At 57.3% G+C, this 19,851-nt stretch overlaps 1 protein-coding gene across 27 annotated transcripts in view; it reads left to right on the top strand.

Moving 5' to 3' along the window:
- The window catches only part of NRXN2 (neurexin 2), a 109,509-nt gene that overhangs the window by 19,721 nt on the left and 69,937 nt on the right, over positions 1–19,851 (top strand). For 21 of the 27 annotated variants that reach the window (XM_082343971.1, XM_082343978.1, XM_082343975.1 and 18 more), the window contains exons 3-6: positions 1,792–1,809; positions 6,675–6,704; positions 8,871–8,942; positions 13,713–14,014. In XM_082343971.1, the coding sequence (XP_082200097.1) occupies positions 1,792–1,809; positions 6,675–6,704; positions 8,871–8,942; positions 13,713–14,014 (422 nt within the window). The remainder of the gene's footprint in view (positions 1–1,791; positions 1,810–6,674; positions 6,705–8,870; positions 8,943–13,712; positions 14,015–19,851) is intronic. The other 6 variants (XM_082343982.1, XM_082343981.1, XM_082343973.1 and 3 more) reach the window with 4 other exon arrangements.

Genomic DNA, 19,851 nt, shown 5'->3' on the forward strand with positions numbered 1-19,851 from the left:
GGTGGGAATAGGGTTTGAAATCCCCGCCGTGTCGGGTGATGTGCCTCCTTGTTTGTGCAGGAGCTGGAGACATGCGTGTGCTGACCGACCAGGGCCCCAGCACACTGCGACAGAGATCCGGACACAGGGCTGCTCTCGAGAGTCCAAGGGTTTTCCCGAGGGTCCCTTCCTAGCCAGCTCCCCTCCCCACCATAAATGTCACGTGATTCAGTTTATTTAAGGGAATCAGTGTATACACGGCTTTTGGGGGATGCAGCTGTCAGGTAAAAGAAGCTCTGTGTTGTATAGAAGTGTGTTTGTAACACACGTGGATATGTAAAGGCTTGTGTGTGTAGGTTTAGAAAACAGGAGACTAATAGATCGATAGATAGCAAAAGGGGGCTGTGCTCCTCCTGGGGTGTGTGTCTCTAGCCACTGGAGGGCGTGTGGGGTGGCGTGGCGTGTGCATCTCATATGATGTATTAGGTCACAGCACGCGTATTGATTCTGCATTCAGCCTGTGTGTGTGTATTGTGGGCGTGCTATAAGGTGTGACAAATGACGGTGTGTGTTTCTGGAGTTTAGCTAACCCCCTAAGAGCGGATGAGAAGAGAACACAAAGTGAGGCTGGAGGTAGGAGATAGTGTGTGCACACGGGCGTGAGTGTGTCCTGAACAGCTGTTTGCGTGTACACATGTGTATCCTGGGTCCACATACGTGTGATTGCGTGTGTGTGTGTTTGCCCAATGGGTCTGTTTGTTTGTAGGTTGTGCTCTTCCTTTTCCCCCTGTTGCCTCCTCTAAAGGCTCCCCGTAAGCGGGCAGGTCAGAAATGTTTGCAGAGGGGGCTTCTTGGCCCTCTTATAGAGCAGGCCGGAGCCCAGCCTGCTTGAGCTTAGTTGAAGGAACTGCCTCTCTCCTCCCTCCCTTCCTTCTTTCTTGATCTCTTTGGTGAGCCCCAGGGACAGGCCCAGGCAGGCCCCTGAGAGGTGAGGGCTGACTGCCCAAAGGCTGTGGCACGACAGAGGGATGGGCCCGGTCTGGCCCCCTGAAGTGGCCCGTCCGGCCTGGGGGCCCTTTGCCACACCCAGCTGTTGAGAAGGCATTTACCCCAGAATCACAGAACCAGAGCCAGAAGGGCCCTCAGAGGAGCTCTAGCCCACCCGTCTCATTTTTGCAGAGGAGGTACTGGGGGCTCAGAGAGGCTGGGCGACTGGGGTGGGAGTCACACGGCACTTGCAGGCAGAAACTGTGTTTTCTGAGTACGCTGACTTTTCTCCCCCGACAGGGTGGCGGTGGGGAGTGCTTGGGCCTGAGTGTGCACAGGCTTCAGGTGTGAGTCGTGTGAGAGATTATGCATGTCTCTGCATCATCAAGTGCCTATGTGTGTCAGTGTGTCACTGAGGGTGAGCCCGGCGTGAGCGTGTCCCCATCTGTCTCTGAGACGCGATGGAGTGCGGGGGTGGGGGGAGCGCGCTGGGGGAGTCTGGACGCCTGACTGCTGTTCCTGGCTCTGCCTCTGATTTCCCATGTGACCTTGAGCGATTACCTCCCTGTCCTGGGCCTCAGTTTCCTGAAGTGTAACTCGAGGCTCATGTCCCCTTGGACTGTGTGACCCTGTGTGTGAGGCTCTGTCTCATCCCCGCAGGGCCTTCCTGGTTGGGTGACCTGTGTCCGGGCCTGGGCGGGCTAGGGGAACTTGGACCCACCTTCCATCACTCCCCTTGGAGCCCTGTCCTTGGTACCCTCGCTAACCGTCCTCCTTTTTTTCTCTCTTTCTGCATCCCCCTTCCTGAACCTCGCCGGCCTGCAGAGGAGCACCCCATGGAAGGTGAGTGATACCTCTCGGTCGCTAGGGTGGCAGATCAATCGCCGGGGGGCCTGGTGGTTCCCTCCCCTGCCCACGTGTGGCGTCCCCGGGGAAGGATGTCTCGGTGTCCTCTTGGCTGCCTCGGCCCGCCTCTCACCTGGTCCCTCTTTCTGGTTTGCTGGGGAGAACTGCCTGGTAGAGGCGGTCCCTCCATTGTCTGTCTTCAGCACGTCTGCCCACCGGCCTTTCTTCTTTCCTGGGAGGAGACCAGACTGGGGGTGGAGCTGGAGGGAGGGGGCTGGAGCATTCAGAAGTGTCCAGAAATGATTGAGGAGATGGGTTTTTGCCCAGCCCAGCTGAGGAAGCTTAGAAAGGCCACGCTGCCAGGGGTTGGGGTGTGGCTGGGGGTGGTGCTTGGGTAGAATCCGCTCCGGGGTCTGAAGAGCGCAGGCATGGGGAGGGGGTCGGGTCCCCGGGTCAGGGGATGTGGGCTGGGTAGCAGCTTCTCCTGTTTGACACAATTGTAGTCCCCTGTCCCCTGCCCCACGGGCTGGCCTCGGTAGGTAGGGATGGTCTGCTTCTTCCTTCAGCCCAGGCCCGGGGAAGGGTGGGGAACGTGCCTCGCTGCGCGGTCTCTGTCCATTCTTTCCCTGTCTTCTGCTTCGTTTGCCTTCTCTCTCTTTCTTGTTTTTGTCTTTGCCTCTCTTTTTCTCCAGGGTTCTGTCCCTGGACCTCTCTCTTTGTTTCTGTCCTTCCCCAGGCCCTCTCTGTGTTCCCGTCTGAACCTTCTCTCACCATGCTTTTCCCTGTTTCTTTTCCTTGTGCGAGGTGGACCACGTCAGGGAGGGAAGACTGGGTTGAACGGTCCAGGCTGGACAGCTGGGCTGCAGGGGAGCTCATGTGGCCCGCACAGGGAGGGCATGCAGCGGGCTGGGAGGGAGATAGGACCCCAGTCACCAAACCTGCCCCACACTTTCTTCTTGGAGTAGCGGGTGTGGGAAGCATGTGTGCAGCCCCAGGCTGGGAGCTCCCCGGGCCTGGCCCTGCCCTGGATGCAGGAGTCCGGGGAAGGAAAGAAGGGGCTGGAATCCACTTTCCCTGGTGGTGTCCATGGTTTGGCTTGTCTCTCTCTCTCATGTCCCTTCTCCTTGGGTGCCCTCAGGTCTCCCGATCCCTCTGGGCAGGCACCCGTGTGCGTGCGTGTGAATCTGTGTGCACACGTGTTCACGCAGCTCTGCTGCTCTGTTGTGTCTGGGTGTCTTTGTGCACGTCTGTACACGTATGCCTGTGTACATGTGTCTGAGTGTGTGTAGAGGTGTGTGCCCCTCCAGCGTCGTGTCTTCTGTGGCGTGGCCCACATCTCCGTGTGCCTCTGTAGGAGCGTCTGCATCTGTGTCTGCATCTGTCCTGTCCGTGTCTGCGTCTCCGTGTGTCAGTGTTTACCTCTGTGTGTGTGCGAGAGAGAGTCTGCGTGTCTGTGTGGACGCAGCCTTCTGAGGGCTGGAGATAAGATTTAGTGCTGATGTGACTTTTACTTGCTCTTGATGTCATGTCTCCTCCGGAACAAAGGGAGAGATGGAGGAGAAAGAGAGGGGAAAAGGGTGGAGGAAAGGGGCTCGGGGGGTAGGGAGCAGGGGGCAGACAGACAAGAGGAAGAAGAGGGGGTAAGTAGAGGCGGGAAGAGGAAGGACACAGTGGAGAGAGGGGCAGAAAGGGGAGAAATGGGGAGGGGGAAAAGGCCAGCCCAAGAGAAGAAACCGGAGGGCTGCTGTGGGGAGGAACAGTGGCCTGGAGCTGAAGGGGAGGAAAAAGGAAACAGTTCTTCTCCAAACAAGTAGAATAGTAGAATAGAGGGACAAGACGGGAAGCTGGGCTTTAGGGACAAGTGGGGAATGAGACCACTTAGCCATCTCTTGGGGGCGCCATGGTGGCCTGCTGGTCTGGATGTGGCCCTGCGTGTGCTTGCAGGTCAGTGGCTGTGCAGGGGTGTGTGTCTGAGGCTGTGTGTGTGTGTGTGTGTGTGTGTGTGTGTGTGTGTGTGTATACACCCAGGGATGTGATGCATCTGTGTGTCTTTGTGTCATGGCTGCTTGTGTGTCTCACAATCTTGTCCCCTATAACCCTCTTCCTTCTTTCGATGTTGGTCCTCCCTGGGGTTTTGTCAGGAGAGTAAGGGGGCGAGACTGAGAGTGGGGAGGTGGGTCTGGTAGGTGGTGGCTTCACGGGGGGTGGGCTGCGGGACTCCTTGGTGGCATTACGCTCTGGACTCTGCAGGTCCCTCTTCAGATCTCTGAGTCCTCCGTGCCTTCACCCTCTTGTCTGGTCCTTCGACACTGTGCCTCAGGCCTAGCTTTCTCCCAGGGACCCAGCCGTCCTGCTCCCCAGGCCCCTGCCGAGCATCTCCTTTTGGGGATCCTGGTAGCCCCACCCCTTTCCCCCTAGCCTTTTGTAGCAGGGAGAGAAGACCCAGAAGCAGCCAGATAAAGTGCCCTAGGAGAGGACCCTTGGTAATGCCATCCGTCACTACCAGCCTCTTCTCCAGTGGCTGGAGGAGGGACTGATGCCACAGGTAGAGGTGGGGAGGGTGTAAGGAGGGGGGCCGGGGCATGGGGAGAGCAGAGATTTCAGGCCAGGGGGTGAGGCAGGCTTTAGGGAGAGCACCCTCGGGCCAGGCTGGGCTGAGCCTCAGGTAGACAGGGCAGGGAACCGGCCTCGCCTTCCCCAGGATGGCTGGTGCTGTCACTCCTGAGGGAGCTGAGCAGCTGGTTGCCGTGGCGACAGAGGGAGAGTGCCGTATGCTAATGAGGCTGGCTGGGAGCTGGGCAGTGGAAGGGTCTTCGAGGCAGAGATGCCACTCCGCCACAGCAGTGGTACAGGCGGCAGGGGGGACAGGAGGCAGCTTCACAGGTCACTCGGCTCCTGGGCCTGGAAGAGATGGATGAGGGGTTAGGGCCCTGGGTCTGGGTCCTGGATTCACGGGGTTTGGAAGATGCTGGTAGTTTTGGGGGAAAGAGTTGGTGGGGGGCGTTCGGAGCAAGGAATAAGACTTGGTCCAAATGCTTGGGTCCCCTCCGGTTTTGTGGATAAAACCTGTGTCTTCCCAAGAGCTGTTTTGTCCTGAGGCAGCCCTTAGCAGCTGTGGTCCCCTCCCCCGACTGGCCTCAGACCCAGCACTGGGGAGAGACCAGTGCTGCCTGAGACAAGAAGGGGGCAACATGAACCATCTACCCAAATCTTCCACAGGATCCAGGCCCTTGGGCGCTGGCCATGCCCTTCTGGCCTTTTTGCTGCCTTTCTTTTTGGAACCCAGGCATCCTGGCCCTCAGCCTTGCCCCAGAGACACCTGGAGCGCTTTTCCCTATCTTCCATCCTGGTCCCGGCTTTCTCTCCCCAGGGCCCACATCTCACGGCCTCAGCAGCGGGGATGGTTTCCAAGGGCGAGGTGGTGCTGCAGGGCTGTTCCTTCCCCATCCTCTTGGCCAGACACCACGGGTGCAGGGATGGGGGAGGCGGGGGCTGAGGTCTGGTGGGGCTGGTCATCTCAGGGAGCCCTGGGGTCTCAGCTCCGCTGTGGGGCATGGTGCTGCCAGCCTCTCTGGGGGAGAGTTTTCCTTGGCTGATGCCTTCTGGGGACTAGGGTACTGGTCCAGTGGGCCAAAGTCTCTCCCCCTAAGGCTGAGGGGGTCCCCAAATCAGGGCTGACCAGGCTCTCTCAAGGGACCAAGGCACCCCCGAAAAAAAAATCCCACACAATCTTGCTCTCCATCTTGGCTGTCGGGCTTCTGTTTTCCCTTTTCACAATTCAGCTTTTGGGTCACCTCAGAGAGGGCCTGTCCAGAGAAAGGGGGTCCGTAGAATAGTTTCGAATGAGGTGTTTCGACCTCTCAGAGAGCTGGGGCTCCTGCCCATGGGTCTTGGCTGCCCTCTTTGGTCTTTGCTGTCCAAGAGTGCTGGCCTGGCCTCCCAGTCCTCCCTATGGAAGGATCCAGGCCCCCATCCTTGCTCCAGTGTTTCCCCAGATTCTGTTTCCTCCAACCTGCTGTCGCTCTAACTTTGTCCTCCTGAATCCCAGTTTCCTCGTAGAACCCGGGTGGGCAGGGTGCCTGTTACCCATTCGGAGGCTGTTGGGAGGGGTGGAGTTGGGAGGATTGGACCCGGACAGATGCCTTTCCACAGCCCCCTTTGGTGGGAGATTCCCTCTAGGCCCAGGCTCTTCATACCCCCGTCTTCCCGGTCTCTGCCAGGCTCGTGGGGTAACGGGATGGGGTGGGGGGGGTGTTGGATATCCCTCTTGTCTGCTCAATCCCGCGCTAACAGGACACTCTCTCTCTCTCCAGGTGGCTTTGATTTTTGTGTCGTGTTTTATTTTCTCCTCCATCCGAATCGTTTTTCTCGTTGACCGTTTTTTTTTCTCTCCGCCTCCCGGAAGAAAAAAAAAAGAAAAAAAGAAAAAGGAAAAAGCAGCCCTCCCAGACTCATGCTTCTCCTCCTTTTCCTTTTTTTTTTTCCGGCAAGAAGAAAAAAAAAGAAACCAAAATCTCCTCTCCCCCTGCAGTGACTCCTGCCCCAATCCTTCCTCTGGTTCTGCCTGTACCCCTCTCACCCTCTCTGGCGCCCCCCTTCTCTCTCTCTCTCTCCCCCCGCTTCTCGTGCCCTCCACCCTCTGTTTCGGCATCGGGCCCCTTTCCTCAGCTCTGGGCTGGGGGCTTTCCCCCGATGTCTGTCACAAGTTAAAAAGGGTTTTTAAATTGTGGCAGCAAAAGCTTTTTTCTCCCCTCTCTCTGGCTGATTTTGATGACTCGTGTTTTCTTTGTTTCTTTCCCCTTTTCTTTCTTTTTTCTTCTTTTATTGTCTCCTTTCTTTCTTTCTCTCCTTCCCTTTCCAAGGTCCGGCTCACCTGACGTTAAACAGCGAAGGTATGGTTTGAAGTTCTGGCTTGGTTTGGATTGGATTGGATGGCCCCCAACCTGCACCTGGATTTTCTGTCCACCCCCCCTTGCCCCCCTTCCCCCTCCTCCACTTGTCCCGCCTCCTTCCTGCCTTCCTACCCCCCTCCTCTGCCTTGTCTTTATTTTATTTGGGCGCTGGGGTGGGGGGGGGCTGGTCCCCGTGTATGCTCTCCCCTCTCCCACCTCCCCCGACACACTCCATCCGCCCTCATCCCACCTTGGTTTCTGACATCAAGAGATGTTTGAACTCCTGCCGTTGTCTCCAGTCACCTTTTTGCGTTTTCCTGATAGTGTATCTTGCTTTTTTTTTTTTTTTTTTCTTTCTCATGGTGGTGTTTTATTTCCTTCTACTCATTCTGATCATTCTTTCTTTTCTGTGAATCCAAATAGAAAGAGAAAAGCATGGGCTGGAGGAAGTGGATTTTAGGCAGCCTCATTCCCCTCACCCTGCTGCTGTGGGATGCCCCCTTTCCACAGCTGTTCCCCTCACCCCCGTACACCCTCACCCTTGTGTCTTTTGGATGTCTCCTGACCCTATTTGACAGATGAGGACATTTAGGCCCAGAGAGATGAAGTGACTTGCTAGTGATTACGCAGCGTTTAATTGGTGGTACCGTTGGGACCGCTCATCTATTTTTAGCCTCCCTTCGACCAAGTCCTTACTATCTTTAAAAGCCCTGGTGTTCGGCAAACCTGGAGACAGACCCCAGGAGTCCTGACCTTGATCCCCCAGCTCTGACCTCCCTGTTGCTGACTCCCTCCCAGATCCTCAGGCACTGCTTCCCTGCCCCGGTGGTCTTCTGTTGGGGCTCATCTTCCATAGGGACGGGGTGGTGTCCTTAGCCTGTAGGCAGCAGAAGCCTACAGGATGAAGGCTGGGCTGTGGGGAGAGACTCAGATCGGGAATTTGGGATGGATTTAGGTCTGGGGAGGTAGAGGCCTGGGATTCTTGCAGGGATGTGAAATTATGGTAAGAAATGTGGGGAAAGAGGAAGTCCCGAGTGGGGAGTCAGGGCCTGGTGGGTTTACTCACATCCTTCTTGCATCTCAGTGCCTGGTTCTGGGTTTGCTGGCTGTGGCTCACCTTTGTCCTAGATGAAGCCCTGAAGGATCCCTAAAGCCACCCCTCCACCTCCCGAAAGGCCACAGCCCAGCTGTTATTCTAGCTTTAGTTCTGGGGATTGGAGTTGGAATAGGACCCAGACAAGGACTTTTAAACTCCATTCTTGAGTTCCCCTTAAGAACCATCTCGTGGGGTCTGGCAGTAGGTGTGGTGCCTGGGAACCGCTGGTCAGGGCTGGGTGGAGAACTTAAGGCAGCCTGGAGCCCAGACATGGTGATACGTGCCTGCGGGACTCTGGAGGCCTGGGCTGGGGGCGCTGGGTGGTGGCGAGCGGGAAGTCCTCCCCGAGAAAGGCCTTCCCGCATCCACTGTGAGCTCAGCCAGGCAGGACCTCCTGGTGTGCGCAGCCCTGCTGAGGGCACGGTGGAGGGACAAGGAGCAAACAGAGCGCGCGGCCCTGCGCCTGGGAAGCCCCTCGGTCTAACTGGCCAAGAAGTGGATGAAGGCAACGTTGAGAGCACTCACTGTAGTAAAGGAACAGGTGTAGAGGGAGAACCAGCTTGCCTCGAGGATGGGCAAAGAGGAGAAGAGGGCTTTGGTGTGGGAACGGGGCGGTTTTGGAAGAGGGGTGCTCTGTCAGGCTGTTGGACTAGTCGAAGAAGAGGAACCTGGCCCAGCAGAGCGCGGCCAAGAGTGGGGGAGAATCTGGACGGGAGCTCAGGGTCTCCAGGGCCAGAGGTCTGGCCTGTTTCACGTTGTTGGGCAGAAGGGGCTCCTGAACCAGCAGCGAGGCCTCTGCCCCTCCACTTGCCCCCCCGCCCCTGGGCAAGGAGGGGGAGGTCAGTGGTCGTGAGTCTGACGGGGTTTGTGGGGCTGATGGTTCCCGGTTTGTCAACTGGCTCCTTCCCCAGAGGCCCTGAAGCGAGCGGGTCCCCAGAGCAGCACCCCACCCCGACCCTGTACCTCCAAGCCGGCCCTCTGCCCTGGACAGGGCCCTCCATCGCCTCAAGGCTGGGGTGGGACTGCCTGGGTAGCCCCCCGTGCCTGACTCCCCAATTCTGCTTCTCCAGTAGGGTCCTTACTGTTCTCCGAGGGGGGGGCCGGGAGAGGAGGAGCCAGCGATGTGCACCAGCCGACAAAAGGTCAGTGACCCCACGGTCCCCCGAGAGCCCAGCCCTCACCCTCTGTAGGCCAGCTTCACTTTCTGGAGGGCAGCTGAGTCAATAGAGGCATGTCCCCTTCAAGCCCCTCTGAGGTCCACCCGCAGTACCTGCCTCGGTGTAAAGGGCCACAAACCTCCATTTCTTTCCCAAAGCCCATTTGTCCTGATGACCTCTTTCTAGAACACGGATCTTTTTCTTGGCCGCGCTGATCTTAGTTCCCCGACCAGGGCTTGAACCCATGCTCCCTGTGGTGGAAGCGCTGAGTCTTAACCACTGGACCGCCAGGGAAGTCCCCACAGATGTCTTTTTGTGGCAGTTGTTCAGGCCAAAGAACAGGGATGACTAGAAAGTATCTGTTTCTCTGGGAGAGTGGCTAGGCAGCAGGGTCAGCCCCCCATTTAACCATCAAATTCTGCAAGCACGATAGGTGTCAGCCCAGGGGGATTCTGGATGGGAGATGTGGCATTTATGATAAGTTATGTGTCACATGCGTCACCTAAATGAGCCTTCACAACCCCCTGTGGAAGGGCTCATTGCCCTTGCTTTACAGATGAGGAAACTGACGCTTGCCAATGCCCCTGAGGCCAGCCCGGGCCCCTTTATCCTGTCTCAGGGCTGTAGGTTTCAAGCTCCTTTTTTTTTCTGCACTGAGGCTGCCTCTCTCTCTCTCTCTTTTTTTTTTTTTTTTTTTAAATAAATTCATTTATTTTATTTATTTATTTTTGGCTGCGTTGGGTCTTCGTTGCTGTGCGCGGGCTTTCTCTAGTTGCGGCGAGAGGGGGCTATTCTTCGTTGCGGTGCGCGGGCTTCTCACTGCGGTGGCTTCTCTTGTTGCAGAGCACGGGCTCTAGGCGCGTGGGCTTCAACAGTTGTGGCACGCGGGCTGAGTAGTTGTGACTCGTGGGCTTAGTTGCTCCACGGCATGTGGGATCTTCCCGGACCAGGGCTCGAACCTGTGTGAGGCTGCCTCTCTTAAGAGACTCTCTTCCCTAAGAAGTTTACAGGGCAGTGTAGCAACCCCTCAAGGAGCGCCAGCGGGTGCCAGGCCCTGGGGCTATCAAGTCCCATTCTTTAGTTCTCGCTGTTCTGTTGGCCTGGATTCCTGCCATCCCTGCCCTCTTCCCCAACCATTTGGTATCTCTTTCAGCTGACTCTCGAAAAAGCAGCCAGGCCACCACACTGGAAGTCTCCCCCAAACTCCCCAGGCAAACCCAGAAGCTGCTCGGCGTTCCCTTTGTCTACACATCCATTACGTCACTCGCCACACGGCGAGTAACTGTCACTTTACCTGTTTGCCTCCCCAACTTGACCGAGCTCCCTGAGGACAGTGGTTGGGTATTTTCGTTGGTATACCCCTGGTGCTTTCCACAGCTCCTGGCACAGATGTAGGTGTGTGCTCAGCAGATTTATTTTAAATGGGTGAATGGGCTCTGTTCTCAAGGGGCTCATTGATGTTCTAACAAAGAACTACAATAAAGTGTGGTACGTGCAAAGTATAGGGAAAGTGCAGACTTTGTGCAGAGGAGTTAATTTATTCATTGATCTAGAGAGAGAGGCAGCACATACACACAGAGGAAGTTACATCCCAGTGTAAGAGTCGTTTATTTGTGGAATGGTTTACAGTTTATGAAGCCTCACCTGGTCTGGTCTCTTTCTAGATGCCCACGGTGACCTGTGAGGTAGGCCGATGATGAGTTCCTTTGTCCTGAGGAGGAAGCTGGGGCTTAGAGATGTTGCCTCTCGGCCAAGGTCACAAAGCTGGTGCAAGAGCCAGCATTAGTGCCCAGGTCTTCTTTCTCACATCACACTTCCTCCCAAGGGAGCAGTACAAGATGTTACTAGGCAGTAAGTGCCAAATGAGCAGAACAGACAGCTGTAGTGCTTGAGCATAGGGAGGGGCTAAGGGGGCTGGAGACCTTCCCAGAGGAGGGCTTTGAGCTGGGCCTGGAAAGGAGGCAGCTGCTCTGCCCCGCCATGGCCATTAGAGATCCAGGACCACAACAACTGGTCTCTAGCCACATTCAGCTTGACTGCAGACACTTGTGGGGCTCCACATTCCCTGACCCTGGGAGATAAACAGGTATCAGCAATGACCCCCTTCCAGTGCCAGGGACTATTAGGAGTGGGTAACTGTTCAAGTGCTGCTGGGAGTTGTAGTTCCGGGGTCGTCCGCGCGGCGAGGTGTGGGAGAGCGCCCCCTGCTGTTTCAGGTCTCGCTCCTCTTAGATCTGGTTGGTGCTCTTCTGAGCATGGTTGGCAGGGCAGCCCCCACGTGCTTACCTGACACACTAATCCCTAGAGGTCCTACTGCCTCCTCCCCACTCAGGGGCTATCTCTGTCCTTCCCACCACCTTGGGTTTTCTTGTTCGCATTTGCTCATCTGTTTTCTGTCGCTCTCCCCCAATTCTTTCAGGTTCCCTCTGGCTGCTCCAAGCCTCTTTCCATCCCTGGGCCTACCTGGGTCTGTGGCGGTGACGGGCGTTGGAGAACATGTAGACTCTGGCTCCAGAGTGGCTGGCTCTGCCTCCTCTCCTAGGAGACCAGAGCCAGAGCCCAGAGGAGTCAAGGAATGGCCTCATTTCTCCACTTTGCCTTGGCAGCCGTGGTCCAGCCTTAGGCCCGCCTCTCTCCTTTTTACTGGCCTCTTTTGTTCTGTTCCAATCACTTTCTCACGTGGTTGCCTTATTCTTTCCTTTCCTTCTGTTTGACTCTCCCTTTAATATTTGCTTTGACTGTAGTGAAGGTGAGGGAGTGGGAGGGGAGGCCCGGCTTCTGGGAGGGAGTAGGATGCGGAGCAAACTCAAGGTCAAACACATTCCCTTTTCTGGTCCTTGAGCCCCCCCCCCCCCCCTCTGCCTGGGCAGCAGGCCTGGTTGCTATGGAAACAGGAAGGCCCCGAGAAACCCTTGGCTTCCTTTCCTGGGAGGTCTCTGTCCCCTTTTCCTTGAGGGCCCTCTTCCCATCACCCTTACCTGTCCCCTCCCAGCTTGCCTTCGTCTTTATCCAGATTGCTTCCCCCCATCACCTCTTGCTCCCTCACAGCTCTGCGCTGTCTCCATTTCCCTTCTGTCCCTCATGGTCCATCTTTCTCCTTCTCTACGTGGCCTCCCTCCACATCGCCAGTCTTTCCCTTCTTGTTTCTCCTTGACTCCTCCTCTTGGTTTTCTGGCCCTTCCCACTGGAGCCCCAAGGTAGGCAGAGTGGGGCTTGTGGCTGTCCCCGTGTGGCCGATGCCCCACCAGCCTCACTGCCCTGTGACCTCAGGAAACCGGGCCTGGCCAGCTGCAGTGAGTGCGGTGCCAGGCTCTGGGGCAGCAGCTGGTGCCTTGGCATCCGGAAGCAGTGAGGACTGAGTCTGTGGGCAGACTGCCCGGAGGGAGAGAGTGGGGCCGTTGTGCAGGGGAGAGGCATCTGCAGGAGAGGCACCCAGAGAGCCACGGCTTCCACACGGGGCGCCTGCTGCTGGGGCCCGGCCCACAGGGGAGCAGGGGCCTCTGAAGGCCACGTGTGCCCCCCGCACCGGCATCGTGCCCTGCTTCTTCCTGGGCCTGGGGACCTGTGCTGAGAATCTCTGCACTCCATGAAGGCCCTTGGCCAGCCGTCTTGTTCGCCCCCCATCCACCCTGCAAGGTGGGTGGGCCCAGCTGTTGTGCCACCGCCTGCTGGGAGGAGAAACTGTCAGAGTCCAGGTCCTCTGCGCTCCCTTGACTCCACGGCCTGTTTTCTTCCCTCTGTGTGGGCTCCGGCTTGTGAAGGTGTGGGGCTGGGACCCACCTTCCTTCCACGGAGCCATTGTCACCCACTTACAGAACGCTAAAAGTCCCTAAGGCCCTCCCAGTTGTTTTCACTCCTGTTTAAAGTGTGCCAGTGGAAGGAACCCCATGCAGGGCGCTTACCCGTGCACACACACTCACGCACACACACACGAGAGCCGGGCCTGCCCGTGCACTTTTGCCCCCAGCCATCTCCTGGCACACAGGGTCCCACACCTGCCCTCTGGGGACCCTTGGAGGCTCTCTGCCTAGGGCCTGTCTGTGCTGTCCTCTCAGGTTGAACTAGGAAGCTGGGGGGGCGGTGACAGCTGGCATGGTGGCCACCTGTGTCAGCCCCGCCCAGTGGCCCACTGCTCCCTGACGCACATCCTTGCCACCTGCATCGCCTCCCATGTGTCTTCCCCCTGCCTCCTCCACCCCATTCTCCTCATCTGCTCACTGCTACGAAGTAGGCCTACTAGTCCCACCCCATGTGGTGAGGCCTCAGACTGTCCCCAGGCACTGAGAATGGCAGAAGAGGCGGGAGGGGGAGGTGGGCTGCACTCAGGAGACCCTTGGTGCCCCCGCCATAGGGGGGCACTCCGGGAAGATGTCCGGTGCAGTTCCTTGTTGCTCTTCCACATCCTTTTGTTAAGGGGGGTGGCCGATGGAGGGCCAGTGTCGGGGGAGACAGTGAGAATGTCTGCTTCACTTGGCCCTGTGGCAGCTTAGTTGTCAGCTGGCAGTGTGAGAGCCACTTAGCAGCCTCGTGCTTTGGAGACAGACATGGGGGAAGCTGACTTCTGACAGCAAAGACGGCAGGGTCCAGAGAAGAGGGTGGACAGCACGGGGAGGGGAGAGAGCCTAAAGCTTGCAGTTGGGATCGAGGGGCTCCCGGTGCCCAGGACCTGCGCCTGGGTGGCTGGAGGGGAAGAGGGAGGGTCTGGAGTGCCCTGCCCCACTCAGCCCTCTCCCGTTTCCCCACCGCGGCATCCAGGCAAGGAGGAGTTTGTGGCGACCTTCAAAGGCAATGAGTTCTTCTGCTATGACCTGTCACACAACCCGATCCAGAGCAGCACGGACGAGATCACACTGGCCTTCCGCACGCTGCAGCGCAACGGGCTGATGCTGCACACGGGCAAGTCGGCCGACTATGTCAACCTGTCCCTCAAATCTGGGGCCGTCTGGCTCGTCATCAACCTGGGCTCGGGAGCCTTTGAGGCCCTTGTGGAACCCGTCAACGGCAAGTTCAACGACAACGCCTGGCACGACGTCCGGGTCACTCGAAACCTGCGCCAGGTAGGGGGAGCAAGAAGAAGGCCAGGGGCCAGCTGTATCTGGGACAGAACGGGAGTGGGGAGAGCGGGCTGTCTGGGGTGCGGGGGCGAGGCGTCAGGGCCAGCAGCAAGGCGTGGTTCTGAAGGAGGTTTAGGCCGCGGGTGGGCTGGGAGGGTCCAGGAGCGCAGCCGCAGGGGGCAGGCTTCAAGGACCAGGATACTGTGCTAGGGAGGAGGCTGCCCCGGGGCCGGAGCCCGAGGGAAGAGGAAGGGCCAGGCTCCGACTGGTGCCAGGGGCTGGGTTCAAGGGTTGGGGCTGAGGAATCTGGTAATCTGGCAGGAGGGCGATTCGGGGGCTGGGAGGAATGAGATAGAACCTGAACTTGCGGGGCCCTGGGGGGCTACGGGATGGGGAGACTCTGGCCAGACTCTGGTTGAGTCGGTGTCCCATTAGGGCAGGAAGCCTGGGCCATGTGGGGTGGGGTGCGGCCTGCCCTTAGGCGGGGCCTTTCTAGGGCAGAGGCAGGCCTGGGCTCAGAGCAAGGTCGGGGCAGCAGGCGTGAGAGGTGAACGGACTGGCGAGGTGCTGGGTCCTGCCTCTCGTCCGGGCAGTACCCTCTCTCCCCTGTCCCTTCCCGTCCCTCCGAAGGGACGCAGGCTCTCCCACCGGTCGGTGGCTGTCTTTCCGTGGCTTCCAGGCCAGCCCATGCGGGAGCTCGAGGAGACTCTTGGGGCAGCCCCTGCAGGCAGGACAGTGTCCTCAGCGTCCCCTCAGCTCCGTCTCGCAGACTCCCCCCACCCCGGGGGCTGATGCGTCTGGGCGTCGGCGCTGTCCTCTCAGTGGCCTCTTCGCCTCTCGCGAGGCGCAGGGTGGCTATGGCGGGCGAAGCGTTCCCTCTGGCCGGGCTTCTGCTTGACAGCAGGCTCCACAGCTTGTTTCCAGCCCCGAGAAGTTCCCGCCTCAAGCAGAGTCCGAGCCAGACCCTTCTTCCAAAGCAGGAGAAGCCGCTGTGCATCCTCAGCGGCTCCTGGATCCACCTTCTGACTCCGTGCCCTGATCGCTTGGCACCTGGGGCCCAGGTGCCCAGACTCTTGCTGGTCCTTCTCTCCGGGTCCACCAGTTTCTGTAGCAGGTGGCAGGGACACTTTTCCAGCTCCACCCCCAGCAAGCTCAGTGCAACCAGGAGCACGGAGCCTCTGTGCCCTGGGAGGTGCTGTCTTGGCTGGTTTGCAGCCCTTCTCTTACTAGGTATCTGCTCTGTATTTCCTGGTTCTAGCTGAGCTTCCTGGTGGCTGAACTTCCGATGACTCTGCTCTTCACCGTCACTGTCACCTGCCCTCTCCTCCTCCCCTTCTTCCCACTGAAAGGCTCGTGGGGGGCGGGATTCCGGCTGACCTCACACTGTTCTTACCTGCTCTTCTTCAGCCCACTGAGTGATGATCTAATGGGGAGTCCCCCTCCTCGGGTGCCTTCCCCTTGCTGCAGGGACACCGTGACGAACCCGCCTGCTCTCTCCGAGCCGCTGCTCCCTGCTGTACTCGGCTCCCACCCAGGCACCTGCTCTCAGTGCGCCCCGAGCTCTGAAGAGCGGCACTCCTCCTCAGGGTGGTGCCCCCTTCACCGTCGCATCATCCCCTGACCCTGCCGGAGGGCTGTCCTGTGTTGTCACCACCGTCTGAGCAAACCTGAGTGTGTGTGCTGTTTGTCATACTTTTAGGTGCCACCCACATTTACTGCAGGGCTGGGCGGAGTTGCCTTCTTGCTGACGTTCCCTCCCCAGGACCAGCGCTGTCACCTGGTACTGCCTTTGGCAACACGCTGCAAGCCCAGAGTCCCTATCCACGTGTCCTTTGGCCAATATATTGTCCATCTGTACTGGGTACCGAGGGAAAAAAGACATGGGCCCCGCCCTCCTGGCCCTTCGGCTCTTGAGGAGACAGGATGAGGCGGTTAAAAGTGGACAGAGCAAAGGCACACAAGGGCCGGCTGAGCGGCAGGGATCTTAAACGTTCTAGGAACTCGAGAGGCCTGGAGAGGAACGAGAGGTCTGTGACCAGGGAAGGCGGGGACGCCATACGGAGGGAGTGAGGCCTGGCCTCAGCAGTACTGAGTGTGGACAGGGACCCATTGTAGCCTCTTCCCGGGGCTCACAGAGTCCCGGGTCTGAGCTGGTAACTGGTGACCACATCCCCCTGGCCTGCTGTGCCGGATGGGTCAGAGCAGAGTCAGCATGCTGACCTGAACATAAGCCTTCGGGGCCAAAGAGGGTGTCTGCTTTAAGACTTTGATTGAGAGGTCTCCTTAGAAAGGGTTTCTGGAGAGATTTATTTGACTCCAGTCCACATCCGTAAATATGAGCTGCAGCCCTTTTTTGGTCATTGTGACCATCAGGGGGATGGAAGGGCAGCCCTAAGGCTCTGCTCTGGATTCATTGCCCTTGCTCAGGGCCTAGCCTGTGGCCAAGTCCATCCTCACCAGGCCTTTTGAGTGCCTGTCTTTCAGGGCTTCTAATAATTTATTGGGTCCTGTTGTCCCTAGAGCAGTGGTTCTCAACCGAGGGCGGAGTGCCCCCCAGGAGACACTTCGCAATGTCTGGAAGCATTTTGGGTGTCACAACTCAGGGAGGGTGCTACTGGCATGTAGTGGGTAGAGGCCAAGATGCTGCTAAACATCCCACAATGCACAGGGCAGCCCCACAGCAAAGAATTATCTGGCCCCAAATGTCAGTAGTGTGAAGAAGGGGAGAAACCCTGTGCAGACACATTTATACAGGGGCCACGTGGTGTCCTGGGATTGGAAAGATCCTTTTATGATCTTAGGAGTGACGTTGGGTTGGGAGTGGCCAGGAGCAAAGACGGGGATGGGGGGGTGAGGTAAGAAATGACATTTGCTTCTGCCTTTAGGGTAGATGGCTGGGATCTGAGGACACTGGGATCCACGCTGTTTTCCCCAAGTGATTAGAACAGCCGGGGAGGCTGCCTCCTGGGGAGAGCCTGCCCCAGGACAAGCACTGAGGGGTCTCCCTTCCTCTTGGTCCTGCAGCTTTGGGAAACTGGAAGGAGGCAGAATTTCACCCCCCTCCCCTGAACCAGATAGTGATCCCCGGAATCGTCCAGAGACTCCTAGAACATTGCAGTCAGCAGCGGAGGACACCTGACTGAGACCACACCCCGCTCTCGCCCTCCTCTCCCTCCGAGCCCAGCCTTGAGGACCCTGTGCCCGGTGGTGTCTCTTGGGGGATCTTTGCAGGAATAATTCCCTCTGAGGATTCCCTGAGGCCTATTTTTAATCCTGGGCCCACCCTCCTCCCACACGCAGTATGCCTCCCCCCACCACGTAAGCCGAGTGCCAACCCATTTCATCACTAGCCAGCACGAACTCTGGAAGACAAGCTGGCTCCCAAAATATCATGTGGAGCTTCCACCCGCCCAGCTCCCATGAGGCCGTTCCTCAGTGGGGAGATTTTCGGGAGCCCCTCTGGGCCCCAAGGAGAGACATCCCCCAAGGATGGGGCCTGGCAGGCACTTGGGACTCCCTCCCCCACCTTCTGGCCTGGGCTGCCCTGTCTCTCCGGCCTGTCACACGCCCCATCTTAGGGCCTAACTGTGCTGCTCTACACACCCTGTCTATACTGGCTTCCCGAGCTGCCCACCTCGTTCCCACAGAGCTCCCGCCAACACCACCGTTCACCCTCCCTTCTGCCGGGTGAAACCCTAGAGCTGGGGTTTGAGTCGGACAGACTGGGTTCAAATCCCAGCTCTGCCACTAGTTGGAGTGACTCGAGGCAAGTAATGTAACCTCTCTGTGCAAAGTGAGAGGGGCCTTTGAGGAGTAGCTGAGGTGACGGCCTGTGCCTGGCACCGCGTGAGCCGCGGAGGGCTTGCTGCCGTCATTATTGTTAGTTGTGGGGTTTTTTTTTTTTTCCAATCCTTCAGGCCCAGCTGAACCGCCACCTTTTTTGTAAGGCCTTCCTTGATCCTCCGGGCCCCCTGGCCAGTCTCCCTCTTTGCTGTGCTCTGGCCCTATCATCACACTCTGTCTGCATGGTCAATAATTTGTGTTCACCTCTTTTCTCTATTTCTACATGGTAAGCTCCTTGAGAGCTTAATACCAGCAACTACTGAGTGTTTTTATTTGTTTTTCTAGTGGTTTTGCTGGTTCCTTTGGGCTTTTTCTTGAAGCCAGTTGGTGAGGTTTTGGACATGAGGATCCAGCAGATCTATTTCATAGGTGCCCAGAAATATCTTTTGTCCTCTGGGAAAAACTCCACCTCACTTTACTCTCCCGCCCCCTCAGAGTCTCCTCAGGACCTGTCCCTTTCTTACAGCATTAATCAGATTGCACCCTCACATCTCTCCTCCTCCGGAACCCCCAAGTTTAAGGGTCTCTTTTCTCTTTTGTATCTCACCTAACTTTTCGAACAATCCTGTGAAGTGGGAGATACTCCTATTTCACCAGCGAGGTTGAAGAGCTGGCCCAAGGCTGTCCCGCAGGAAGTGGGAGGATGGGAGTCTGACTCCATCTTTCTGCCTCCCGGGAGGGCCTGGCTGCCGGCCTTGGTGCGCACTGCTAAGGTGCCTGTCGTTCGTCTTGTGGTACCGCCATTCTTGGGTGTTCCCAAATCTTGAACCATCTAAATGTTCTGCTTGTCTCTTGGAAAAATGGGCCCCTCTTTTTTTTTTTATTATTATTTATTTATTTATGGCTGTGTTGGGTCTTCGTTTCTGTGCGAGGGCTTTCTCTAGTTGCGGCAAGTGGGGGCCGCTCTTCATCGCGGTGCGCGGGCCTCTCACTATCGCGGCCTCTCGTTGCGGAGCACAGGCTCCAGACGCGCAGGCTCAGCAATTGTGGCTCATGGGCCTAGTTGCTTCCTGGCATGTGGGATCTTCCCAGACCAGGGCTCGAACCCGTGTCCCCTGCACTGGCAGGCAGATTCTCAACCACTGCGCCACCAGGGAAGCCCAATGGGCCCCTCTTATCTCTGAGTCCTCTTCTCTTTGTCCTGAGCGTCTCTTGCTCAAGCTCCACAGAGATTGCCTTCACTCAGACTTTTGTGATTTGTGCGTATAATCCCCTTCTTGGCTTTCTTGAAGGGCTGGAGCTATGCCGATAGATCAAGGTGAAGATGGGGTAAAGTTTTGTCAAAGGCCCTTGGCCATGGTAAGTTATACTTGCTACAATGACTGACTTCTTCCCTCTGTGACTTGATGCCCTCCTCCCTCATCATGCACCGTCATCCTTGTGCTCCTGGCCTCCAGGAGCCCTCTAGCTGTTTCTGTGGGTGGGGCAAAGCTTTCCTTGCTCATTTGTTAGTCTGAAGCCTCAGCCCTCCCGATCCCGGCATTCGGGAAGGCATGGGCTGCTGTGTTACAGGTGCCAGGATGGGTTCCAGTGGAGGCTCCACTGTAGTATTTGGCCACAATTGCCCCCTCGGGCATGATCACCATGGACTGGTTCTGGATCTGCAATACCTAGGTCTAGAGGGGCCCCGTCTCGCCCACCACAACCTCGCTATTTATCAGAGGAAGCCCGGATCTCTTGACACATCAGTGGAAGGCCCTCTCAATCTTGTTTCTTTCTTTCTTATTTTTTAATCTGGCTGTGCTGCACGGCTTGCAGGATCTTAGTTCCCTGACCAGGGATTGAACCCGTGCCTTTGGCAGTGAAAGCATGGAGTCCTAACCACTGGACCACCAGGGAATTCCCTCAATCTTGTTTCTTAATTCGCTCTTGTACTTGTTAAAAATTGAAGTTGTCCATGAAAGTCGAAAATTATTTTTTCCTTATTCTAGTCTCCACAACCAGTTCTAATTTAAAAAGAGTAGTAGCTGGACTTTTACCTCCAATGCCTTTTTCCC

This window comes from Balaenoptera borealis (genome assembly GCF_965194805.1).
Source record: "Balaenoptera borealis genome assembly, chromosome: 11".
Taxonomy (NCBI): Eukaryota; Metazoa; Chordata; class Mammalia; order Artiodactyla; family Balaenopteridae; genus Balaenoptera; species Balaenoptera borealis.